This window comes from Pristis pectinata, chromosome 5 (genome assembly GCF_009764475.1).
Source record: "Pristis pectinata isolate sPriPec2 chromosome 5, sPriPec2.1.pri, whole genome shotgun sequence".
Classification (NCBI taxonomy): Eukaryota; Metazoa; Chordata; class Chondrichthyes; order Rhinopristiformes; family Pristidae; genus Pristis; species Pristis pectinata.
In genome coordinates, this window is record NC_067409.1 from 98,337,915 (window position 1) to 98,365,061 (window position 27,147).

At 41.8% G+C, this 27,147-nt stretch overlaps 2 protein-coding genes across 7 annotated transcripts in view; one reads left to right on the plus strand and one right to left on the minus strand.

Moving 5' to 3' along the window:
* Positions 1-4,842, minus strand: part of drosha (drosha ribonuclease III) — a 106,618-nt gene extending 101,776 nt beyond the window's left edge. For 2 of the 3 annotated variants that reach the window (XM_052016702.1, XM_052016703.1), the window contains exons 1-2: positions 4,695-4,830; positions 1,220-2,169 (exon numbers count right to left, since the gene is read on the minus strand). In XM_052016702.1, coding sequence (XP_051872662.1) covers positions 1,220-2,163 — 944 coding nt within the window. In that variant the 5' untranslated portion in view covers positions 2,164-2,169; positions 4,695-4,830. Of the gene's footprint in view, positions 1-1,219; positions 2,170-4,694 lie in introns of all 3 variants that reach the window. The other variant, XM_052016701.1, reaches the window with a different exon arrangement.
* Positions 4,843-5,307: 465 nt separating this feature from the next.
* Positions 5,308-26,574, plus strand: c5h5orf22 (chromosome 5 C5orf22 homolog). 4 transcript variants are annotated; one of them, XM_052016371.1, is made up of 10 exons: positions 5,308-5,522; positions 7,387-7,532; positions 8,900-9,049; positions 9,704-10,184; positions 11,764-11,829; positions 13,840-13,961; positions 15,502-15,568; positions 17,048-17,187; positions 20,206-20,269; positions 25,763-26,574. In XM_052016371.1, the coding sequence occupies exons 1-10, from the start codon at positions 5,451-5,453 to the stop codon at positions 25,781-25,783; spliced, it is 1,329 nt and encodes a 442-aa protein (XP_051872331.1). In that variant the 5' UTR covers positions 5,308-5,450; the 3' UTR covers positions 25,784-26,574. The 4 variants fall into 4 exon arrangements, with proteins under 4 accessions (XP_051872331.1, XP_051872332.1, XP_051872330.1 ...); XM_052016372.1 differs by lacking the exon at positions 25,763-26,574 and having other exon boundaries at positions 5,308-5,793; positions 20,206-20,913; XM_052016370.1 differs by lacking the exon at positions 25,763-26,574 and having other exon boundaries at positions 20,206-20,913.
* The last annotated feature ends 573 nt before the right edge of the window (positions 26,575-27,147 follow it).

A 27,147-nucleotide genomic window follows, 5' to 3' on the forward strand; every position in this document is an offset into this window, starting at 1 on the left:
TTCTAATTCCCACACATATTCACCTAAATTGCACTCTCTCAGTTGTCAACACCTTAATGGAATTTCTAGTTGAATGTCCAAACACAGTCCAACAACAGATCAAGCCCAAAATCAATGAGCGATACTCAGTTCAGGCAGCGAGCACCAAACCTCAATTAAATTTGAACCTCCACCTCTGCTGTCAGTATGGGCTGAGTGCAGCACTAGGCTCAGCAGCGATGTCTTTGCTGTCATGCAGCATGTCAACATACATGATCCAAGGTCAGGTCAGTTTGAAAATCAATGAATCTGTTCCCCTTTCAAAACTTTGTACATCCTGAAGTTAAAAGCAAAGTGGGCCATTGAAACTAAGTACTTGTTTGAAGTACTGAACTACTTTGATCATGATTAGGCTTTATATCCATGGTTGTCTCCTTGAGGCTACACACATTTTCAAGCCTTCCCACACCACAGATGAACAAGCCCATAGCCTGCCTGTGAGCATGTATAATAAACTGCAACAGAAAGCACTTACCTGGTCAAAATCTAATGTCACAGTCTTCAATTTCACATGAAAAAACTCAGATAACACATTGAAATAAAACTGAAAAAGAAACATCTTAGAGAATATAAACATTCCGGTAAATAGTTATCAAAAGGTTGTTCTACCTCCCTACTGCAACACAATAAAACGTCAAAAGATTAGTCATGGTTAAGGAATCTGGATTTTGGCAGCCTACCATCTGACACTGCCTCCAGGCCATCCTTATTAAATTATAATTGAAAGTAGCAATATGTTTTGAAAAGGGCATAAAACAATACATTTATTAATCTATGTGCTAGTTTGCTTATATAAATTACCTATTCCACTCCAAATATTACAAACTGTGAAGTATATAATCCTGGTTCAATAATAATCCACCTTTCAGTAATCACTTTAATTAAATTTTGCTTTTTAAGCTATTTTCCTCATTTGTAAGACCTTGGCTACAAAGCAGCAGATTCAAAATGTCATTAAAATAATTTTAACCTCTTTCGGAAACTAGCTAATTAACTGCATGGGGTGAATAAAGACCTGCATATGTCCTGTCACATCCCAAATTGCTTTAGAACCAATGATGTTCTGGCCACTGTTGCAATGCAGGAAGCACAGCAGTCAAACTGGGCACAGCAAGACCTCACTAACAATTTCCAGCATTGCAATGGTCCCTCTGTTCAAAACAAAACTTAAGTTCCCGACCTGCTGTGATCACGGTCCCTGTGCCGAGGAGGAGATCTCCCCCATTCGCGACTGGACCTGCGGCGAATGGTCTCCACCCTCCACCGTTCCGGGCTCCTCGTCCTGCGCTCTCCACGGGACGACGACCTGCGCCTCTCACTGTGGCTCCTGTCGCCATGACCCCGGCGGTGGTGCTCGTGGTGACGGCTTCGCTCCGGCGAGCGTCGCCCACTCGACGACTTTTTGGCAGGGTAGGGCTGCTTGTGGTGGAAGTGGTCGGGCGGGTGGGACGCAGAATTCTGCTGGTGGACCGTGGAGACGGGACCCTGCTGGTAGCCGGAAGTCGGAGGATAGCTGCCGGCAAACTGCTGAAGTGGGTAATGCTGTGAATAACCCATCGGGTATGGAGCCTGATAATTCATCTGCTGGGGCGGAATGAGGGGTGGAGGGGGCTGAGTCGGCGCTGACGGCATCATCTGGTGGAAACCAGCTTGCCTATCGGGGGCACCCAGGACCATGGTTGCTGCATTTGGCAAAGGGGGCGTTTGAGTAAAGCAAGGCACCCCAGGGAACCCTTGGCGTACTGGAGGGCTGGGAAAAGGAGCTCGCGGGCGCGTGGGGCACGGCTGGATGGCATTCTGACGTGCGTCCAGATTGCTGGCCTGGGGAACACTGGGCGGGTAGGGCATGAAGCTGGGAGGAACGTAAGCCGTGCTCGGAGGGTTTGGAAATCTAGGAGGAGGAGGAGGAGGGGGTGGCAGAGGCAGAGGTGGAGGGGCGACTTGCTGGTCATAGGGGAAGAACGGTGGCGGCTGCTGTGGGTGGGGAGGTTGAAAATTTGGAGACTGATAGTTCTGCTGAGGCATTCTGGTTCCAGTGGTTCCCCGACCTCGAGGTCCCCCAACTTTAGGGATGGTGCATTGGCTTGTGTGCGCAACTCCACCTCGTCCCGGATGAAATGACATGATCTCCTTCAAAAGAAACAAAATTCATTCTTAAAATGTCATTCATCAAGACTAACCAGATCCTGCTTAACTACTGCACAGGTAGATTCAGAATCAGGTTTATTATCACTGACATATGTTGTGAAGTTTGTTGTTTTGTGGCAGCAGTACAGTGCAAGACATAAAAATTACTATAAATTACAAAAATAAATACATGGTGCAAAAGAAGAATAACAAGATAGTGGTCATGGGTTCATGGACCGTTCAGAAATCGGATGGTGGAGGGGAAGAAGCTGTTCCTGAAATGTTGAGTGTGGGTCTTCAGGCTCCTGTACCTCCTCCCCGATGGTAGTAACATGAAGAGGGTATGTCCCCGATGGTGAGGGTCCTTAATGGTGGAAGCTGCCTTCTTGAGGCACCAGCTCTTGAAGATGTCCTCGATGGTGCAGAGGGTTGTGCCTGTGATGGAGCTGGCTGAGCCTACAACCCTCTGCAGCCTCTTTCAATCCTGTGGATTGGAGCCTCCGTACCAGACAGTGGTACAACCAGTCAGAATGCTCTCCACCATATATCTGTAGAAATTTGCAAGAGTCATATAAAATCTCCTCAAACCCCTAAGGAAGTAGAGCCGCTGGCATGCCTTCTTCATGACTGCATCAATGTGTTAGGCCCAAGATAGATCCCCTGAGATGTTGATGCCCAGGAACTTGAAGCTACTTCTTTGAATATACTTCTACACCTGCTGCACATAAATTGTTTAAAGAAACAACAGACTGAGCCAAAGTACAACAAAGATTTACAATGATTTAAAGTAACACTCTTGTTAATACAATGCATTTCGGAATACCATGGAATGATATAGCATAGAGGGAGGCCATCTGAACCACTGTGTCCATGCTACCCTCTACCAGACCTGTTTACTAGTTTTATCCCCTGGCCCTTTCTGCATAGCCTTGTAATTTCATTTCTTCACACATTTATAAAATGCATTCTTGATGGCCACAATGGAACCTGCCTCCACCAGATCTACAGACAGTGCATTCTATATTCCAGCCACACACTACAGTCAATGAAGTACATCCGAGTTGCCATTTTTGTTGTAATATAGGGATCACAGTAGCCAATTTGTGACAGACAGTAAGCTCCCAACAAATAGCAAAATGACAATGACCAGATGGTCCATTTTACAAATGATGAATGAGGGGTGAATACTGGTCAAGTCACCAAGGATAGCTTCCTTGCTTTTCTTTAGAATAGTGCTATACTATCTTTCACATCCAACTGAGAACAAAAAAGAATACCCATGTATATAGATGATGTCCTGTCATACATCATGGCACAGTTGTCACATTGTAAGGAGGCAGCATCATATTTGGACACCAAATAGAGAAAAAAGCCTAAAAACTGAAATTTCATTAATTCTTCATTTCTGTTTTGTGTCCAATGTGAATACTAATTTATTTCTAATTTGTCATTTGAATTTCCTTTTTTTCTTTAATTAACATGGAATTGACAGCACTGACTCCCTCCTTTTGTTTGGATGTCCAATGGTTCCCAGATGTCCCAGAGAAGTCAGCAAGAGCATTGGATCATAGCTGAACCAAATTAACGGTCTCCAGATGATGACTGTAAGAAGGAAGGAGATCAGGTGATTGTACCTTTAGCTGACAGTGAGTAGTACTGGCTGAGACAACTTGAGAACTGAACTTTGTACTGTTGTTCGATGTACACCTCCGTATCAGCAACTGAAGGATTTACCCTTCAAGTTCTTCTAGTGGGTAAATCAACAATACTTTGGATGGAGAACATGCTTCAGAACGTGTTCCACATTCCACTGTTCCCTGCTTCATATACTTTCCTTTAAAATGCTATTGCTGAGCACCAGTCCATCTAGTGACCTACATAGAAATGTCAAAATTTTCCTAAAATAAAATCAAATATAGCTATATTACACAACGAAGCAATTTTAAGGAAACTCTGTTCCAAGTTATAGAGCAACTCATGCATGATCAAAACAGAATCTGGAGTGGGAAGTTAGCTTTATGTTATGGTAAACATTTGAAAATTACTGTTTCCTAAATCAAAATAGGACCTAGCTCTAAACGACCAGCAATAAATAATGTTATATTTCAACACCTATTTCATTTGATAACCAATAGATCGTGCGAAACATACGGCTGTGAAACAACATGGCAGAAAATCGCAATCACGTTGCCTGACCCCCAGGTAAGATCAGTTACAACAAATAGACGGGGGAGAGGGGCGGGAGGGACGACGACGAAAGAGGCAAGAAGAAAATAATCATGCACGTATAAAGTATTTTCACGACCTCAATGTCAAAATTATACAAAATTATGTATGATTTTGAGGAGCAGCCAAAAGCAGCAGGCAATTTATGCAAATAACAAGCCCCCTTAAAACAAAGCTGAGTTCGTGATGTTGATTGTTTTTAAACGTGGTCAGGGAACTAGGGATAAGTCCTCTCCTCGTCTAATTGCTTTACTCCACATTTATTCCACCTGTAGTTACATCACTTTGTCCATTCTCCTTACCTTAAAGAGAATTCCCTCTCTCTAAGCTTCACAAATCAATGCATTACGCTTGAAACGGACTCTGAGACATAAAAAATTACATATAATTCTGCAAATGCATCCTCGTGCAAAATTACTACAACTGTTCCGGGGCTTCAATCGCAGGAAACAGATGCACAACCACCAGAATCTCTCGGAAGTACCACCCACGGTCTATCCCCATTGGCCACACGGCGGTAATTCCGTTTAGTAAAATATGGGATCAGATGTATTCATCTTCCCAGTCAACAGGTTTCCTGGCAAAGTTAGATGCATAATTAACAATTCGTGTTATTTTTATTATAACTGGGAATATTAAGTTGAAAACATTCTGCTGCCATGACAAATGGGAACCTTTTACTTGCAATATTTTGGTTTGAATTGGGGAAATGGAAACTTATTAGATGGAAACACTATTTCTAGCCTCGATAAGTACAAATTACCCACAGTAATTTCACGACGAAAGACTAGATTCGGAGGAAATTCATTTCATATAATCTTTTGCACAAATCACTTTAAACAAACCCATGCATTCATTGTCTATCTTTGTATCAACACGGACCGTTTACGGGACGGGAACTGGTTGCTGTCCAATCAGAGGTAAAGAAAGGGAGTCCGTCGCAACCTTTGCTCCCCCTTCGGGCTGTGTCTGTGCAAAGGAGGAAGGAACGGGTCTGGTGTTTGACATCATCCCCCAGCAGGCGAGCAGAGCAGAGCAGAGCCGAGCCGAGCCGAGCCATGAGCAGCACTACCCCGTGCCTGCGTTGCTATAAAGAGCTGCCAGTGTGGATAGTCGAGGACCATCATGATGTAAGCTCAGCTTCGAACTGGAACCCGTAGAATTGAAACACTTTCGAACGTTGCCCGGGTATTTAAATTCCATTTGGAATGTTGGAATTCCAATCAGAATGGTGCCTCGGGGGAATGGAACTCATCTCGGAACGCACCCATTTGTTTTAGCCACTCCTCTGTCACCTCCGCAGACTCTTGTGTACCGTGATAACACAGCCGAGGGTCACACAAAAGCACGTTGTTCGGAAATCATTGCACTATCTGTAGTGCGACTTTCCGACTCTTGCAGGTGAATGTCAAAATAAAACATGCCATTGCTCAGAAAGCGGCGTTCTGCTTGGTGTCGACTGACGACTATCCTCCCAGTCCTATTATTTGGTATTTGCCTTGCTTGTTAGTTGGGCCTTGTCGTTCAAAAAAAAATTGTTGGGTGTTGCTCTCCAGTTTGCACTTTCATCTTGAGTCGAAGGGTGGCAGATTTACTCCAGGAATCATTGCAATGACTTCAGGACAGAATTCAAGTCTGATACTCAACTGCAGAAGTGCTGCATTATTGTGTACTATCCTTCAAACAGGGTATTCCCACTGAGGTGCTGGCTGCCTTCTCAGTTGAATATAAAATAACCATTGCCATTTCTATAAATAGGAGCAGGGCAGATAATCCCAGTATCCTGGTTAATCCCTCAATTGACATCACAAAAAGCAAGTTTGCTGCCATATTTCCTATAGTACTGTAGGTGATGACACTTAAGTGTTCCACTGGCTATAAAGCGCTTTGGGATGAATTAACCCAGTAAAACCAAGGCTATATTTTAAGTTTACTGAAACAATTGTTTGTGTTTGACAGTAATCCAAGCATCTGCCCACAGAGTCTTCAATTAATAGTAACTCCTCCAAGATTCATTAAATTGATTGTTTTAGGAGATATAGTAGAATTTGCATGCCACAGTTTTCTATGCTTTATAAAGTGAGTTAGTTCTTTGCAGTGTAGCTAATTTCAAGCATCATGCCAGAAGTTCTTGAAGAAGCAAAAATTGCGGAGATAAGGAGAGAATAGGTGAGAGATTTTCAGAGGAGTCAACAGCTCAAAAAGCCTCATTCTGTGTTGCTTTATGCCCTAATTTTATAGTTTAGAAACCTTTTTTTAAATGAAATGTGAGGGTTATTATCTGCTATGTGTGGGGGAGGGGAGGGAAGGGAGGTGAGAGGAATGCTTTGTAAATTTTGAGTAAGAATTGGGTTTTGCAGTTTAAATCGAGACAACTCAATGTATTATCCAGGAAGTATTATCTCTTATCAGTTTTAAACCTGAGATTGCCTCTAATGAAGTGAGATTTGGGAATTTTAAAAAAAGATATTTTGGTGTGATAATGATTTTTGGGTGGAATATGAGCTAATCTGCAGAACTGCCATTTCTTATTTTAGATGGGGGTTAATTTTTGGACAATACACAAAAAGCTGGAGGAACTAATTGGGTCAAGCAGCATCTATGGAGGGAAATGGACACTGATGAAGGGTCCCGACCCGAAACATTGACTGTCCATTTGCCTCCATAGATGCTGCCTGACCCACAGAGTTCCTAAGTTTTTTGTGTGTTGCTCTGGATTTCCAGCATCTGCAGTCTCTTGTATCTCCAAATTCTGTTTTGTTAAATGAAATTTTATAAATCCAAGTGGCTGGACAAAGTGGCTTCAGGGGATTTCAGTATCATGTATTCCTACACACGGGGAGAGGCACACTTTTCCATTATAGTGAAAATTAACTTTCTTAAAACATACCCCATAGTGAATGGTGTAATAGCAAAAATATGTAAATTAAATGTTCATAAAATATTACTGTATTTAAAAATGTCTTCTCCCTTCATTATGTTAATGTTTTACAGGTGGTGCCTTACATCTATCGAGCAATTGGTTCAAAGCATTTGCCAATTGAAAATATTGCCCTGGTTCACCTAGATTCTCACCCAGACCTCCTAATCCCAGTCGACATGTTAGCTGACAGCGTGTTTGATAAAGAGTTGCTCTTTGGGTAATGCAAGCAAATCACTTTGCATTTAATGATTTAATGAATTTATGCTTTTTTTAATCACTGAAGTAATATAGAAGCTTTTATTTCTTAATATCTTATATTTGTTAACTGATGGTAAATGTTGAGTGCATTTTACACCCTCATTCAAACTTTTGAATTCTACTACATTTGCAGGTTGAGGTGGAAGTATTAGAATACATATGATTTTGGATTAATTAGCTGTGATTGAAGAATATGATTGAATGAGGCAATATTTACTCTCACAGCTTTTCTCTGCAGTACAGCGTAGCAGGTGGTTGCATATTTTGTTTTAAATCAGAGTCCAAGAGATTACAGTTGTATTTCCTCCAAGCAAAATTAATCCTTTTATTTTGTCTTTGAAATTTTGATACTGTTGGACTTAAAACCCTTAACTGCAACTTCTGCAAGACTAAACCTGTTCTAAATTGTGAAATAGCACTGATCAATGCAAAACTTAATACTTGTTTTAAGTACAATATAACAATGCAAACATCTTTATTTTCAACCTTAAAAACTTTATCACTTGTATTCTTTCGGGGGGAAACCATGTAGGCAACAAATAAGTGACAATCATAAAAACTGCTGATGTTGGAAATCTAAAATAAAAACAGAAAATACTGGAAATACTCGGCAGGTCAGGCTGCATCTGTGGGAAGAGAAACAGTTAAAGTTTCAGGTTGAAGACCCTTCATCAGAACTGGGAAAGAGCCTGTTAAGCTGGAGGGAGATTGGGGGAAAGAGATGTCTCTTGCAGGGTAAAGCTGGGATGACCATGGGGATAAACTGTAAACAATGTTATCTGGTCAGTGAGTGAATGGGAGCAGTTAGAGAGTGAGAATACAGACAAAAGAATGTGGAAGTCTCAGTATGCAGAGCTGGAAGCCAGGCCCAGCAGATTGACATAAGGGTTTCAGCCAACAAGTCTGTAGTCCTTATGAGCTGAAACTTGACATCATGCACAAAGCAATCAAGATAGCATGCTGCAGTGGGCTCTGGTGTGTTGGAGCATGTACTAGAAATTATTTGGGATCCTCTGATTCACTCTTGATCTCCAAATGTCAATGGATATCTCAGTAGGGGGAACTACCATACCTATGTGGAAATTGTCTTGCGACGATTGTCTTGCAGGTTGATACTAAACAAGTGGGAAGTTTGTTCCCTTGTATCATTTGACTCTACTTCAAAGTAAGTCAGTAATTATGAAACACTTGGAAACTTCTTGTCAAAGTCATGGTGTTTTATAGAAACGTAGGTTTGCTCTTGCAATGCTGATATTAGTATCTTACTAATAACAATATGGATGAGTAATGGAACTTCCTTTTCTCCCCACCTTTCTCTTCATCCAGAGACCTAAGCATTGAGAATTGGATCATGCCTGTAGTTTACGCTGGCCACTTCTCACATGTGTTTTGGCTTCATCCATTCTGGGCTGAACAAATCACTGATGGCAAACACAGCTTTTTCGTCGGTAGAGATTCCTCAACTAAAACAATCAGGTATTCCAGTCATCACAATAAAAAATCATCCTATCTCAACTAGGGTTGTGAGATAGAAGGATAGTGATGGGTTCAGAGAATAGTCAGAAAGTTAGTTGTATTGTATTGGCAGATTGAGTACAATTGTGAAGTCTAATGACAGGCAAACAATTATTACAAATTAATTTATTTCCTCTTATTACAGTTACTTTAGTTGTCAGATCAATGGAATTCCCAGCCTGAATCTCTTGCGCTCTCTCGCACTCTGCTTTGGGATGATCCCCCAAAGCTACTATTTTGGTCATCTGTCTTCATGTTTCCATTAATAATTGATTTATTTGGTGCCTGTGATTATACCATGCTTCCGCTGTGTTAAAGCAACCACATAAATGGAAGTTATTATTTCAAGATCTTGACTTTCTACTCTCCAATGCAACCACAATGAAATACAAATCGCACATCCTGCAAACTCAGCAAATATCTAAATTGTAATGTCCACTGAATTGATGGTTTAAACCCTAAAATATCCTGAGAATGAATAGTTTTTAACTTTTTGATTAAAAAGTAAAAGCATTATGAAGTTAAACTCAATCCTATGGGTACACGCATAGGTGACTAATGCAGCAACATTTTTTTTAAACTGGTAGTTCTTACAGTAATTCCTTATCTGATCAGGGTTACGAGTACAGAGAGCTACTTCCTGAGTGATGGCCTCTACGTCTCGGAGGAGCTGCTGGAGAACAGGAAGGCATTGAATCTGCAGGTCATCAAAGTAGACGCAACAGAGCACAACAGCAGAGCCTGTAGGAGGGAAACTGGAGAATCGACTGCAAAGAAAGCAAAGCTGGACCACTCAGCTAAAAAAGACTTATGTGACCCAGTCTGTGCCACAAGCTCCAGAGTGAATGGTCAGAAGGTCGAATGCAAACTTAGCAATCATTGCATGCAGGCAGGACCAGCCACTGCCAGCGAGGGTGTCATTTTGGAAACTGGTCAGCCATGTAAGGCAACACCAACTTGTGAGACTGAACCACATCAGCAGGATGAAATGATTAACGATCTGCTTCATGTATTGGAAAAAGAGAATGCCTACATCCTAGATATTGACTTGGATTTTTTTTCAGTTAAAAATCCGTTTAAGGAAATGTATACAAAGGTACATTGCATTTTTTTCCTAGCTTTGACCAGTTTTTCTTCAAGGAAAAAGTTGCAACACCTTAACTGGGCATTTACTGGTTTTAAGTATAACTAGCTTGGCCCTGAGTTCACTTCCTGCTTTGTGTGGGGTGAGTGTGCTGGCTGAGGTGGACCTGTATTGGGTGGTGCTCTTAATGGAGGGAGAGTGGAGTAGAGATTAGGAGTGTGACAAAAGTGGATGCTAAGAGCTGTTTCCCTTAGCTAGACTATGGGCATTGTCTCCTCCACATCAGGATCATGGTCACCCCTGACTTCAGCTATTGAGCTGCAGTGTGCAAGACAACATTTGAATAGGCATAATTCAGTAGCCAAGCTCCAAGCTGTCATGACTCTTTCACTGAAGCATGAGAGAAGATGGGCCTTTTGCTTAATGTCTGCAAAATAAAAGTCCTCTACCAACTTGCTCTCACTGTATAAAAACACCCACTCCCCCGGCAATAAAGTCCACGATGAGATCCTGGCAAACGTAGACCACTTTCCATTTCTCAGGAGCCATGCCTAAAGCGAAGGCAGACCTCAGTGATGAAATGAACCATTGTCTTCAGTGGGTCAGCTCAGCCTTGGGCTATTGGGGGAGAGGTATTCTGAAGCTGAAGACCTCTAGCTGAGCACAATACTCACGGTCTGTGGAGCAGCAGTGATTCCTACACACCTGTACACTTCTGAATCATGGGCTACCTGCAGTAGGCACCTTTTGCACTGGAGAGGTACCACCAATGCTGTCTCCACAAAATGCTCCAAATCCACAAGAAAACCAACATCAGTGTCCTCTACCTGGCAACGTCCCCAGCATTGAGGCCCTAATTACACTCATCTGGCTCTGTGGACACACTACATCACTCATATACCCAACATCAGGGGGAAGTGGAGAATAAAATGGGATTCATGTAGGATTAGTGGGAATGGTCAGCATGGACTCAGTGGGCCGAAGAGCCTGTTTCTGTGCGTTATGACTCTGTTTTTCCATTTGGCAGCTTCATCAAACATCTTGTCCCACACCTCCAGTCTGCAGGTCCTATGCTGCTCTCATTTGGGTCCTTGCCCATTGAAATGGAGTGGAAGCAAGACACCCTCAATACCAAAGGATTCTGTGACTTGTAAGATTTCTCAGGCCTATCTATCAAGTACTGAGGGAGTGCTGTGCTGTTGGACTTGCTGCTCTCAGATGAGAAGTGAAGCTGATGGCCCAGCACCCATCTCAGATTTAAAAGATCTCATGACACTAATTGAAGAGCAGAGTGTTCTCCCGGGTGTCTCAGCTGATCCATTTATCATCATCACTATGGCAATTGATCTGTATGTTATCGTTATATTTTATGTGGGAGCTTGCTGAGTGCATATTGGCCAAATTTTCTGAATTACTATGGTGATTACACATCAAAACTGTTTCATTGACCGTAAAAGTACTCAGGTGTTGAAAAAATCTGCAGAAACTATTTGTGTGAATAATAATGTGATCCAAGTACTCTTAGTGCCATTTTGTTTGCTTAAATCTTTGCTGGCATATAATTCCAGAATCGTTTTGTTTTTCTCAACAGGATGAATATGAAATCCTCAAGCAGTTGTACAGTTTTACTAAGCCTGATTGGGAAGAGACAAATGAGGTATGTGGCAATCAAATTCGTATCCAGTCAGGTTTTATTTATTTGTTCACAGGATGTGAGTATTGCTAGTTAGGACAGCAGTTACTCCTCTTCTCAGTTGCCTTGAAGTCTGTGACTTGTTTGGCCATTTCAGAGGGCAGTTAAGGGTTAATAAATGTGTTGTGGCTCTGGAGTCCCAGAATAGCGAGATTGCTGTGATGACAGATTTCTTTCCTTCAACAACCTAGTTACTTCATGGTCATTATTACTGATGCTAGCTTTTTAGTTACTTCAGTTCACATTCCCAGCAGCCATGGTGGGATTTGAACTTCAAATCAATATTCCAAGGTATTGACACCCCGTTTGGTATGCTGCCGTGTTTTTTGACAATAGGCAGCATGAGATTTATGTCTCTGAATCAGATTAAGAAATGGAATTCATGTGTTCTTAACTGCTTCAGATTACTAATTAGCTTCCTGAAATCTACTTTCTTTAAATTAGTTGTTTCCTAAAAAAAAATTGCATTTTAAACCTTGATATCAGGACATGAAGTGGCTGATCACTGTCTTGTGTGTTCAATCTGTGTGCTAATTTATAAACTGTGTGGTTAAAACAGAAGATACTTTATCTGAAGCCATTTCTAGACCCTAATCCAAGCCTATTCTTTATATTCAGTTATTTTCAAATGGAATACGAAAATGCATTGAAAGTCTAACCCTGGAATTCAAGTACTGTTTAGGTTGCCTTACCTTGCCTTACTCTTTTTTAAACATCTGATCCGAATAAATTATATATAAAATATTGTTTTTCTCATTGAGTTGGGAGGTATTACAGAGATATTTGGCTGTGTTTGGACTGAAATTAAAATCTTGTACATAACTTCATTCATGTGTAAGTATCCTTGACACAAAGTGAGGTGAGAAGGACTGGCCTTGACATCAAGGCAGCATTTAACTAAGTCTAGTTTGGTTCACAAAATTAACAAGAAGTTGTCCTTGGATTATGGGATTTGTGGAGAATAGTGATGATGTGTTATAGGGGTTGAAAGTGAGATTGTGATCCACTTCAATGATACAGTTGAAGACCTTTTCTGGGATATGGAACAGCAGCAGCTGGATTAAGTTGTATGTTGATCTCCTAACAGATCACAAGGAAGTATCACTAAAAAGTGTTTTGATTTTAAAATTAATGTTTGAGAGATCTCCAAATAAAAGGTGCAAGTGATTTCTGCATTTCCAATTGGGAAGAACTTATTGCCACCTCACACCATCACCTACTCAATTTAACCCCTTGTTAACATTTTCTCTTGATAAACAAACTTAAGCAAGTGAAAAATGGTGACTTACCAAGATGGGTATCAGACTGGAATAGAAATTAAACATGTTGCATGGGGGTAGTTGTGGAACATAACATATTCAATGGCTTCACCTTCTCCCAGTACCAGGTGAAGGGCTGTGTATGTGTTCCGAGCTAGCCCATTCCAGTGCACGTTCCAAAGATGTACGGGTAGGTTAACATGGGGTTAAATGGGCGGCGCAGGGTCGTTGGGCCATAAGGGCCTGTTACCGTGCTGTATGAATAAATTTTTTAAAGTTTTAAAGTCACAAATCTACTTTTGTTTTTATGTTATATCACAGTATTCACTCAACACTTGTGCTACAGTTAGGAATAATCATTCCCTCATTGATGTATTGAGAAATCCATCCTGTTTTTTTGCTACAGAAGACCCATTATTGTGCAAAATTATAACCATTGTTGATCCTTTGTGATCAATAATAAATGGCTAGTTGCAGAGAGGAAGCAGCACTGAGGACTGTCAGTGTTTGTAACCATTCCTTTTGAAGCATCTCATCATGAAAACTATACTGGACTTTCATTTAATGTGATTTAACAATTTACTTTCAGATCTTTCTGTGTAAGGTACCAGTCTGCCAGATTTTCAAATGTTTGTTTCACAGTGGGGAATGAGATGATTCGAGATCAACAATTCTACATTAAAATAATACAGATCTGCACATTTATCATGCCCAGGAGGCCATAATTGATTGTGTGGAAGCCCGGACAAGGCAACTGGAAGATATGGAAGCTGCATTTGCAGATCTGTGTGATGATGACAGTGAAGAGAACGTAAAGAAGTGGGCAGCAGTCCCTGGGTAAGTGAAATAAATGCTAATCTATGGCACACGCAGTGGTTGTTTCTCTGACAGACTTCGTTAAATTGCTTTTTATTCTGTTGCTTGCTCTTTCATGAATCCTTTCTCCTTCTGCTTCCTGGGATTGGTGTTGTTGGCTGCTGGTCCTCTGTCCAATCCTGCCTTCAAGTAGGCACAGTCCTCTGCTGTGATGAGTCCAAGAACCAGAAAATTACTGATTCAGTCTTCCCATCTCTGAAAGTCTGAGCTCGAATTACATGAGAGCACTCTCGCCTCTGAGCTAGGTGGTTATGAGGTCAAACTTTGCTCCGTTACTTGAGTACAAAGAAATTGGGTGACATTTGGGTACAAGTGTGCACTGCTCTGTCCAAGATGTTATCATTCAGATGGGACATTAACTTGAGGTCCTGTCTGCTTTCAGCTGGTGGTTAACCCATTGATGTAAAAGACCCATGGCACTATTGACCCATAAACCCATGAGATTAATTGGCACGTTTTCTCCAACAGTTGCTACACCTCAGAACTACTTCATTGGCTATGAAGTAGTTGAGGATATACAGAAGGAGACTTTAAAGATGCCCCATACATGCACATTTTCCTCTCCAGAATTAGGCTATTTGGTGCAACTAATTTGTATAAGTGTTTGTGTCCCAGATGTGTGTGTCCTTGTTCCATTAACCTCACCACAGATTTTAGCATTTCTTTCCATCTCCTTTTCTCTCAATTTCTTGTCTAGATTTTAAGCCCTGAATTCTAGAATTTCCTACAAATAGAAACATTCTCTCTATGTCCACTCTCCCCTACCCATTCACGATTTTATTGCTTTCCGTCGGGTCACCTCTAAATCATTGATAAAATTCTGAACTTTGGCAACTGGTTGTTAAGAAAAAAATTTTGGTTATGCTTTGTGGGATGTCCCAAATCCTTTGCAGGCAATGAAGTAGTTTTGAAGTGTAGACAAAAAATATTTTGTCAAACAGCATACAGAACAATTTTGTGTTTTTTTTGGTTAGTAATTCTAATTTTGTTAAAGATGATTCAATTTAAAGGGGTGCCAGAACACAAGAGCTATGGCACTTGTGTTGTGCACTCATCTTTAAGGGGGAAAAGACTGGTTAAGAAGTTGGTACTGGATAAGGGAACCTGACCTTAAAAGTAGAAGCACAGTACACAAAAATTGGGAAATTATGTTAAACATGAAATACTGGTTTGGTCCCAACTGTCGACTTGTGCCAAATCTGAACGTCACACTTTAGAAATGATGTGAAGGTTTTGGAAGAAGATTCATAAAAGAAAAACTGTCTCACTGAATTTGAGCTAAATACGAGATGAAACTCGAATCCTATTTTTAAGGGAAGAAAATATTTTTAAAATCAGTTAATAAAGGTCAAAATGTGGCAGGAAAATATTGTGTAGTTTCGTCACCAATCTACACATATTGTGCTTGCTTCTCAGGATACTGCATTATTTTGATTTGTTTTCCAAAAATCATCCTCGTATGTTAGTCATTGTCTCATTAGAATTTTGGATTTATTTGCAGAATGGAAAAGCTTGGTGAGCTGGTGCTTAGCCTGAAGGACAGAATGGGAACACCTGACTATGAAATGGTAAGTACTGCTTCCCTATACTTATTGCACTGCACTTTCTCTGTAGCTGTGACACTTTACTCTGTACTGTTATTGTTTTTACCTGTACTACATCAATGCACTCTGTACTGACTCAATGTAACTGCACTGTGTAATGAATTGACCTGTACGATAGGTTTGTAAGACAAGCTTTTCACTCTACCTTGGTACAAGTGACAATAATAAACCAATACCAATACAGCTGCATTCATCTGCAATTCCACCTCACTAGCTGGGGAATTTACCTTTGGTTAATTAAATAAACCCAGAATAAAATGCTAGGAACCCTGGATGTCATTTAGGGGGAAAAAAAAATCGCCTGCAAGTTCACTAGTATCCAGCTCCCACGTCCCTTCAGACCACGTCAGGATGTGATTGACTCTTAAACTGTTCTCTAAATGGCTTAGCAAGCCATTCAGTTAAACAGACAATTGGGGCACAAGCAATGAAAGCTGCCTGGCTTTATCTTCCAGTTAATTATTTTTTAATCCTTGTTTTAAGATAGGTAAAACTAGAAATGATTTAAATTAATTATTCTCTTGAGGGTAAAGGTCCATATTGATTATAATCCATATTGACAGAACTGAAAATGCAGAATTATTTTTTTACATAATTGGTTTCTATCTTATCGAATCACACAATTTAAAAGGAAACCATTCAGCCTGTTATTCCTATGCTAGATATTTGATGGAATTGTCATTAATCTTGAAACCCTGCTCTTTCCCTGTGGTCCTGCAAATAGTTTCCATTCCTGCATTCTCTTGAGAAAGATGCAACAATAACTTTTAACAGTGCCCTTTCAGCTAGTGCATTCCATATCACAGCTTGTGGCTTAAGCTAAAGTGAATCCTCATGTCATCTCTGATGTAGTTCTTTTGCTAATCCCTTTAGTTGTGCCCCTGGCTATTGACACTTCAAAGTGAAAGTGGGAACATGAGGGAAAAACATTTGAACAAAAAGCGGATCTGATCTGGAACTCCCATCTCTTGCTTTTTAAGAGAGGCTTCTTAAAATATACATCTTTAAACAAGCTTTTGCTCTCATCTGTCCTAATCTTCTTTATGGATTGAGATCAGATTATTTGGTAACCTAGCAATATGTTGGTCTCTCAGAAGCGCTACATAAATGCAGTTTGTCGATAATAATGATGCCAAGCAGTGTGTGCCAGCAGAGATGCCATCACCGCTGAATTTGATCCTGTCCTCTGCTAGATTCCTCGTTAAAACCCTATCACTCTCCCCATGAGGTATCAGGCCAATTTTAGAGTTTTCTCTACTGGACTGAAAAAGTGTAGCTGAGCCTTTTCCCTCTCCCTATAAATACAGCAACTACCTGATTTGTTCATGGGGTGGGAGGTGTTATGTTATGGTTCAGTTACAAATTAAAGCTCATACCAGTTGCAGCTAGTTTGTTGGTGCTGCCTCATTGTTTCGACTTGTGTTGACTGCTTCTTGGTTTCAGGTTCACCAAGCTGGTCTGACTTGTGATTATTCGGAGCTCCCACATCACGTTAGCACAGAGAAAGAGATTGATAACCTCATGTCATCTGTGAAACAGTTACTTGAAGCTTTACCCAGGCCAACTCTGATAACAATAGCACGGTATGAGAGTTACTTCAATGCAGAACAGGGAATGGTTTGAAGCAAAGGGATTTACAATATGATTTTGGCTCTTATTCAGTCTGTGAGCACAACATCTTGAAGCAGGATGTTGTGGATTGGTGGGATGTAAGAAAACCATCTTCCACACAAGCATGTATTCTGTCTATACTACTCCAGGCAATCAGAGTGGTATTAGAACATTGAACATTACAGCACAGTACAGGCCCTTCAGCCCACAATGTTGTGCCAACATTTTATCCTGCTCTAAGATCTATCTAACCCTTCCCTCCCATATAGCCCCCCATTTCTCTATCATTCACGTGGCTAAGAGTCTCTTAAATGTCCCTAATGTATCTGCCTCCACAACCTCTGCAGGCAGTGTGTTGCACACACCCACCACTCTCTGTGTAGAAAACTTACCTCTGACATCTCCCCTTATACCTTCCTCCAATCACCTTAAAATTATGCCCCCTTGTGTTAGTACAGTACAGGTTTGATGCAGGAGGGCCTCTTTCTGTGCTGTATCATTCATATGGCTTTGAGCTACTTATTATATTTATGGTATTGCTTAACTCCGCCAGTCGTCTCCTCTTCCCAAAGACGAGTTTCAATCCAATGCTGACAGAAATACATTGTCCATGCGGAGCTGCCAAAATTTCTGTATGATAGTACTGGCAATTATAAGACTCCCATACAAATGTGGAATTCCTGAACTTCCTTTCTGAACTGTGCCAGAGATTTCCCAGCTGCCTTCTGCTGCTAAACTCTGCCTGCAGTCCAACATTGAGCAGTAGCTCACTGAAATTCCCCCATTTTACGCTGGAGAATTCGGTCTCGAATCCTGCTCCAAATCAAACTGGATGCAAAATGGTGATTTCAGAGACATGGGGAAGAAAGGCAAGAATAAGTTGTTAGTTATTTTAATGAATTTTTTGTTTGATTTAACTTTTAATTAAGTGTTTTGATTTTGTGCTTTTAGTTGATTTTATGTTCAATTGATTTTTAAAATGTCTTTGGATACGTCTGAAAGTCCTTGGGTGGGGTGGGGGGTGGCGAGGAGGAGGAGGGGGTGGAGTTGGGGGAACTTACAGCTTTGACAGATGGCAAAGTTAGCAGCAAGACTTTGAATTTTGTCAAAATCTTCCAGAGGTATTTTATGGACGGTCTGTGAGAAAATAAGATATGTTTATTAGTCACATGTACATCGAAACACACAGTGAAATACATCTTTTGCGTAGAGTGTTCTGGGGGCAGCCCACAAGTGTCGCCACACTTCCGGCGCCAACATAGCATGCCCACAACTTCCTAACCCGTACGTCTTTGGAATGTGGGAGGAAACCGACGCAGACACGGGGAGAACGTACAAGCTCCTTACAGACAGTGGCCAGAATTGAACCCGGGTCGCCGGCGCTGCAAAGTGTTACACTAACCGCTGCATTACCGTGCCTGCCCTAAATGAAAGGGGAGATTAGGTGACAAAAAGAATAATAATGCAAGGCAATTTCTGCCAGCTGTAATGCGATCCTACCACCAGTCTCATCTTCCCTTCCCACTCCATTCTGCCCTGACTCCCTGGCTCACTCGTCCCATGGCACTTTCCCCTGCAGCTGTAGGAGGTGGAACACTTGTCCCTACACTTCCTCCCTCACTGCCATACGGGGACCTAAACAGCCCTTCCAGGTGAGGCAGAGATTCACATTCACCTCCACCAGCCTCGTCTACTGTATTTGGTGCTCTCAATGTGGCCTCCGCTACATCGGCAAAGGCCAAGCATACCCAGGGAAACCATGTAGCGGAGCATCTACCCTCTGTCTGCAATTACCATCCTGAGCTCCTGGTTACAAGCTTCTTCAGCTCCCATTCCCATTCTCACACTGACCTGTCTGTTCTCGGCCTTCTCCATTGCCATGGCGTGGCCAGACGCAAGCTAGAAGAACAACACCTCATATTTTGCCTGGGTAGCCTACAACCCAATGGTATAAACATTAAATTTTCTAATTTCATGTAACCCAGACCCCTTGTGTTCCTTTTTCTCTCATTCTGATCCACCCAGCCCTAATCTAGTTCCACTTATCTCCTTCCTTATCAGATTCCTATATCTGCACCCTCTTGCGTCTCCACTTATCACCTTCCAGCCTCTGTCTTCACCTCCAATCTCCCCTCCCCACCAGCTTTCATATGCCCCTTTTAATTTTTCTCTCTCCTTGCCTGTCTGCCTATCAACTTCCACCCCCCAGCCTCTGACTCCTAACTCCAACTCCACGTCCCCCTCCCCCACCTCGCACCATCTGTCTGTCATCTCCCTCCTCACCTGGTTCCACCTATCACTGTCATCCCTGCCTCACCCCTCTGTCTCACCTCATTATACTGGCCATCTCCCCTCTACACTCTCAGTCCTGATGCAGGATCTCAACCCAAAACATTGACCATCCCTTTGACTCCATGCATGCTGCTTGACATGCTAAGTTCCTCAAGCAGTTTGTTTGTTGCTCCAGACGACAGCATCTGCAGTCTCTTGTGTCTCCAAGACAACAGTCTTTTCAGCAAAATCTGTTTTTTTCAGTCCATGGTTGCTTCTTGAGTGTTTCCAGCAGTCCCTTTTTGTTCAAAAATTTCACTATTAATCCAAATCAAAACGTCAACTGTCCATTTCCCTCCACAGATACTGCCTGACCCACTGAGTTCCTCCAGTGTCTTGTTTTTGTTCCAGAGTCCAGCATCTTGTCTTTGTTTCAGATTCCAGCATCTGCAGTCTCTTGTGTCTCCATTAATCCAAATGTCTTGGGTGATATTTACCCTTGGTGCAGAAAAGAAGAGAATTTATAGAGACACAAGAGACTGCAGATGCTGGAAATCTGGAGCAATACACAAAAGGAGCTGGAGGAACTCAGCAGGTCAGGCAGTATCTGTGGAGGGAAGATAATTTATAGCAGGGAGAGTGAGTGAATTTCCTCACAGCCTTTTTGCAATTCATTTGGAGATACTCATTCAATAACCCATGCATTGTTCCTGTTTCAGATCCAGCCTGGATGATTACTGTCCTTCTGAGCAGGTGGACTCCATACAAGAGCGGATGTTAAAGGTACTGCGCTCCAGCTATGGATCTTTAGACATTCACTTGGAGTACTGACTGTGTCGAATTTCCCTGTACCCTGACCAGAGCCAGATTCCTGTTAAACTGGTGGAGCAGAATATTATTTAAAGAATAAATGCTAATTTTAACAGCTGCTACTGATGTAATGCTTTTCTAACTGTTTTCTTTCAACTGTGCAATTCATAATGAAATCCAAGTGACAGACAGTTTTAGTTGTTTTGCAACCCTGAATAATATGCTGGGCTTGGCGAAAGGCATATGTTTATACTTTTCATTTTATTTATATTCAGGGGGGTCAATCAGTGGCTTCCTCTGTTCTGAGCCAGTACTCCCCAGGTCAAGATCCACTCCATTCATCTGAACATAAACTCTAATTATGCTTGAATTGTCTTGCACCATCGAATTTCACTCAACCGTTGGCATTCTTGTCTCTGTATTAAAGGATTCTTGGTTCAATCCCTACCCTAGTGCCTTGAGAATAAAAATCCAGGATAATGTTGCAGTGCAATATTGAATGAGTGCTACACTGGCTGATTATTTCAGTGAAATGAAAGAATTGTGGAAAATGTATGTCATGGCCATGCGATATGGGTAGCTATAGAAAGCAGCGTTTCCGACTGAGAGAAATTGGTTTATGGACAGTTCTCAGGAACAAAACTCGTTCATAACCCAGGAACTGCCAGTATTCCTGTTCAAGGTGTTTTTTTTTAATTTCAGGTTTCCTTACGACAGTATCATTTGACTCATCAAGTCTACGCTGGCTCACACAATTCTATTTCCCACTGATTTTTCCTATGTTCTATTCTTTCCACATTCCCGTCCAATCCTCCCAGATTCTCTTGCACACCAGGGGGAATCTACAATGGCCAATTAACCTACCAATTTGCACGTCTTTGGGATGTGAGGGAAAACCCACGCAGTCACAGGGAGAATGTGCAAATTCCAGACAGACAGCACTGGAGGTCAGGACGGATCCCAGACCACTGTGATGCAGCAGTGCCAATGTATTTGGTCTGTTGTCACTCAGGCTCAAAGGTGATTCTTTCCGATCTCGTTTTCTGTGATCTTATGTGACAGATGAGACTATGGTACGGCAACTGCTCTGCCCGTGACCGCAAGAAACTGCAGAGAGTTGTGGACCAGCGTTCACAGAAACCAGCGTCCCCTCCGTGGACTCTGTCTACACTTCTCATTGCCTTGGTAAAACAGCCAACATAATCAAAGACCCCACCCACCCCGGACATTCTCTCTTCTCCCCTGCCCACCGGGTAGAAGATACAAAAGCCCGAAAGCACATGCCACCAGGCTCAAGGACAGCTTCTATCCTGCTGTTATAAGACTATTGAACGGTTCCCTAGCATGATAAGATGGACTCGACCTCACAGTCTACCTCGTTATAACCTTGCAGCTTATTGTTTACCTGCACTGCACTTTCTCTGTAACTGCAACACTTTATTCTGCACTCTTTTATTGTTTTACCTTGTACTATCTCAATGCAGTGTTACAATGAATTGATCTGTATGGACAGTATGGAAGACAAGTTTTCCACTGTACCTCAGCACGTGACAATAGTAAACCAGTTTGCCAATTTAATGTGGGACCTGCAGGCTCTACCACAGATTGGGCAGAGAGGTGACCTATAAGGCAAGGTGGTGGGTAATTTGGGAGGTAGTGTGTTCCTTCTGCTGTTTACTCTAGACTTCTGCATGCCCCTGATGCATGGATTTGGGATTCTTGGTACCATCCCAAATGTTGCTCCTCTACTTGTCCAGTTGTGTAAGAGCATCCCACAGAATCCATGAGGGTGTTGCACATTTTCAAAGAAGGAAACCTGGAGTGTGTTATTGAATCTTTTCCCCTGTACCCCTGATAACCTCTTCCCATGCATTGGAATAGAGTGTCGGTTTTGGGAGTCTGATGTTGGATATTGGGCATGTGAATGATGTGGTCTGCCCAAAGCAGCTGACTGAATGTAGCTGGAGATGTTGGTCTGGGAAAGGACATGTCATTTTGGTTTTCTTATCGTTCCAATGAAGTTGGAGGATTTTGCAGAGACAGCGTTGGTGGTTTCTTTCCAGTTTCTTGAGGTGTCCACAATTAGTCGTCCAAGTCTCAGAAGCGCGTAAGAGGGCAATGATCACTGCTGCCTGGTAGACAATTTTGTGCCAGTTCTGAGGTCTTAATGTGCAAATACCCTTTTCATCAGAGAGCCAAAGGCTGTGCTGACACACTCAAGACATGTGAATGAAACCACATTTACAGGATCTCACTGTGAATCTTTATTGTCAGAAGGCAGTGTAGTATAACAGGGATGGTTAATAGAGGACCTTTGTCTTGCAGACGTTTGCTAGAAGGCCCATTCTCTCATACTCCTTAGTGAATGAGTTGGCATTGACTTGGAGTCTGGCCTCTGAATGTGTGCAGCATAATACTGGGGTCGGGGTGACTTTGGTTCTGGAGTATTGGCACTCGAGGTTGAACAGTTTGCATTTGCCCTGTAAATTTAGCTCCGTTCAAGTTGATAGTTGATTGGACGGGAGGTGTGAGAAACAACGGAAAAAAGTGTTGGGCAATGATGCAGCCTTACTGGACAACAACGTTCACTGAGATCAGGTCTCTAGATCAGATTTTGAGGATTACAGCTTGCATGTCATCATGAAGTAAATATAAAATGAAGATGAATTTCTGCAGTCAACCCAATTTGAGGAGAGTGCTCCACAGACCCTCCGACAGAGTCAGAGACTTCAGTGAGGTCACGAGAAGCCATGTGCAGTAGTTGGTGCTGCTTCTTGCATTTCTTTTGGAGTTATCCTGCAGTAAAGATTATGACCACTGGTCCTGTAGATGGATAGAATCCATATGAGGAGCAGTTCTTTGTTTACTGGGAAGAGGTGGTTGAGGATGATACTGGCAATCTGAACCATGTATTCCACACATCAGTGTCACTTAGCCCTGCAGCTGTATGTTCCTACCACTAGATGGAGATTCATAAGCACAGAAACTGCAGATTCTCTCTCAATCAAACCCTTAGCAGTGCCACAGTTCTAGGGCACAGTTAGCATTCCTGCTAGAATATAGTTTGGATCTAAATAGTCATTGCTGAGCTTCAGGCACATTAGCAAGAGGATTTCACCAGCTGATGGTTCAGAGAGCTAAGTTTTGTCTTGTGTAAAAGAACAAAATAAAGAGCCAGAAAAACCTGTCAAAACGTGGCAGTATCACGGTTGTTGGGATTAGTGTCTAGAGGCCAGGACTGTTGACCTATAAACATTTGATAAATCTCTCATGATTCAATAATGGTGACCAATAAAGTATTAGAATGTACAAAAAACCCACCAGGTTCACTAATGTCCTTCAGTTAAATGTTCGGTGATGAAATTAGCTGACTGTCAAAAATTGGCATTAAACTGAATGGCTACTTGGTGCTCATGCACCAAAAGGAAGTAGGGGAAGAGGGAAGGGAGTGGGGGAGCAGTGGCAGGCTGATTAGTAGTTTTGCCATAGGTTTCATTGGAAAGAACTCAGTATATTTGTTAATTTAAACGTATTTGTCCCTGAGCGACTTGTTGGCCCTTTTCAATGGGCAGCTGAGAGTCAACCACTTTAGAGTTCAGGCTTTGAAGGATGTTAGTGAACCAAGCTGGTTTTTACAATTATTTGATGATTTCATTGTGACCAATTGCTTTAATTGGTCCTGAATTAAAGTGGGAAATTGATTGATGACTGCTGTGCATGGTATTAACTTGAGCTGTCATTTCTCCTATATAATTTTCCTTCTCTAAACACTGGCCATCAAGGATCAAGTGTTGGGCAGGTCCTGAGGAAAATGAATCTGGGATACTTTTTATCCTAGAGTAACCTGGCAGATGCAATTCCCTCTCTTGGGGGAAATCTAGAGCTAAGGAAATCTAGAGCTAAACGAAGGAGTGGAGATGATGGTCTTGGAGGATTAGTATAGGAAAGGCATTGAATATATCCAAAGCTAAGATAGATGTTTGATCTATAGGGGAGTCAAGATTATAGGGGTCAGGTGTGAAAATAGAATTCAGACCAAATTTGAATCAGACATGATGTTATTGAATGGCAGAGCTGGCTACAGGGGCAGTATGGCTTACTCTGCCCCCTATTTCTTCTGTTCTAATGGCCCAGGATTTTGTGGTCAATGCACATTATTGACTGTCCACTAATCCCTAATTAATTGAATGTGATTCAGGAATGATCCACCCAGCGGGTACATCCGCGAGCCACTAGAATCTCTCTTAGTAGTTTATAAATGTCTGATCACCAACCCAGATTTTATGGAGTAATGTTGGCAGTTCTTTTTCCCAATGACAATGAACACATATTAATGGAATCTACAGTGAAGAAACGAACCATTTGACCTCATCAGTCCTTGCCGATGTTTATCATCTACTCGTGCCTCTTTCACCATCTACCTCTGTTTCTATTCCCTTCACCCTCAAGTGTTAATCTGACTCCCCTTAAATACATCTACACCATTCGCCACAGTTGTTTCTGATAATAGCTTATTTCTATTACCCTGAACTGAACCAATATTTCAAAAAAATATTTTGTTCCAAGACTCAACAAAGTAAAATTCTAAATAAAGTATATATATAAAATGACTTGCCACTGACCCAAATGTGAACTTCAAATCTAAAAACTGTATGGACCAGAGCACATTGTGTGAAAGCAGAACTATACCATTTTATTCTGATTCCATGGTAACTATGCTACTGAAATTTCACTGAGCTACCTGACCAATAATTTTTATTGATATGTTACTTTGGGAAAGGACTATAGTGGTACATAGCAAGGCAATAGATGTGAATTTAGTGGATTACTTTGCTTCAGGCTTGAATGGACTACATGATCAAACATACTGAATCATTAAATTGCTTGGTGCATTTCAGCAGGAATTTTACATTGTTAAAGGCTCGGGTATAAAGGTCCACCACTTACATCATGGAATGATCCAGAAGGAAACCATTCAGCACCTCGATGCCAGGGAAATCCCACCCGAATTATCCAATTTCCCTGCTCTTGTGCTAGGCCCCCGCATGTCTCTCCCTTGCAAGTATTTGCATAATCTCCTTTGGAAAATTATCATTGAGGCTTCTTTCACCACAATTTCAAAGTACTTAAGATGACAAGAATACCTTGAGATGATTTCGGCCTGGTGCTGCAGCCTTCCTCTATTAATGCTAAAGAAATTTGGTATGTCCCCTTTGACACTCACTGACTTTTATCAATGCACCATAGAAAGCATCCTATCTGGATGTATCACGGCTTGCTATGGCAGCTGCTCTGCCCAGGACCGCAAGAAACTGCAGAGAGTTGTGGATACGGCCCAATGCATCACGGAAACCAGCCTCCCCTCCATGGACTCTGTCTTTACCTCTCACTGCCTTGGCAAAGCAGCCAGCATAATCAAAGACCCCACCCACCCTAGTCATTCTCACTTCTCTCCTCTTCCATCAGGTAGAAGATACAGGAGCCTGAGGGCATGTACCACCAGGTTTAAGGACAGCTTCTACCCCACTATTGAACAGTTCCCTTATACAATGAGATGGATTCTGACCTCACGATCTACCTTGTTGTGACCTTGCACCTTATTGCACTGCACTTTCTCTGTACTGTTATTGTTTTTACCTGTACTACATCAATGCACTCTGTACTAACTCAATGTAACTGCACTGTGTAATGAATTGACCTGTACGATCAGTATGCAAGACAAGTTTTTCACTGTACCTCAGTGCAAGTGACAATAATAAACCAATACCAATACTAGCACCTGATGTGGGGGGCAAATAAGATCCCCTGCAAATGCATCCTCCTCTCCCAAGGTTGTTGTTTAGCAAATCTGGGAGCAAATTCTTTAGAAACTCACCTTTGGTCACCTATGCTAAACGTGTGAGAGGGTCCACTGCTGGTTTTACCCGCTTTCGGTATGTTTGGTTTCATTGACTTACTGGATGCCTATTTGTATCATGTCCACTAGGTGGAACTCATGAACAAGGCATTTCTCTTTAACACTGAAGGATAAAATTGTTCAACTTGCAACCTGAAAGGCACCACAGTAAACACAGTTATTTACCAATGATTTCTGGGGACACTTTCCTGTTACATATTGAACCATTATTTCACAAAGAAAACTGGAAAACCAGAAATATGAAATAAAATTCCAAATATGCAGCATCCAAAAGGGAAAGTTAGCAGGACAGTGAAGAGCTTTACATTCCCAAAAATCAGTATCCTGAGCCAGGAAAGGTTGATTATTGTTGGAAAACTGATAATTTACCCATATTAAAATTAAAATATCGGCCTAGATCTGTGGGCAACCTACCCTAGTGTGATGCTGTAGTATTTCCATCCTCTCCCCTTGCCCCACCATTACTGACGATGGATCTGGAACTCTGGTCAAATGGATTTTAACTCCCAGAGGTGGCCAAAATTATGGATACAGGTTGTGAGAGAGGAGGAAGCTCAGATATTTCTCAGTGCACTTTGCGTCTGATTTCGAACATTTTGGATCATACCAGAAACCTGAGCACAAATATTCAGGCTGACACTCCAAAGCAACATTGAAGGAGTGCTGCAGCAATTCTCCATCTCGGACGATAAGTTAGCTACCAACATCCACTGTAAACCAGCGATCACCTTGATCATTCTCCTCCCACCCTGCTTTCTAAAAGGACTCCATTCCGTTCTTCCAATTTCTCCGTATCCACTCTGATGACAAAATTTTTCACATTAGTGCCTTTAAGATTTCTTCTTTTTTCCTTAACCCCCGATTCCCCACTATTTCCCATATTTTCCCAATCTTCTGCACCTCTGCCACCTCCGAGAGAACTCCACTACCAAAC

Bases quoted from the DNA above. Each gene is read 5' to 3' on its own strand.
- c5h5orf22 (XM_052016370.1), top strand. From the start codon at position 5,451: ATGAGCAGCACTACCCCGTGCCTGCGTTGCTATAAAGAGCTGCCAGTG. The intron at 13,962-15,501 runs GTAAGTGAAATA...ATTTATTTGCAG, and splicing joins AAGTGGGCAGCAGTCCCTGG to AATGGAAAAGCTTGGTGAGC. The intron at 17,188-20,205 runs GTATGAGAGTTA...TTCCTGTTTCAG, and splicing joins ACTCTGATAACAATAGCACG to ATCCAGCCTGGATGATTACT.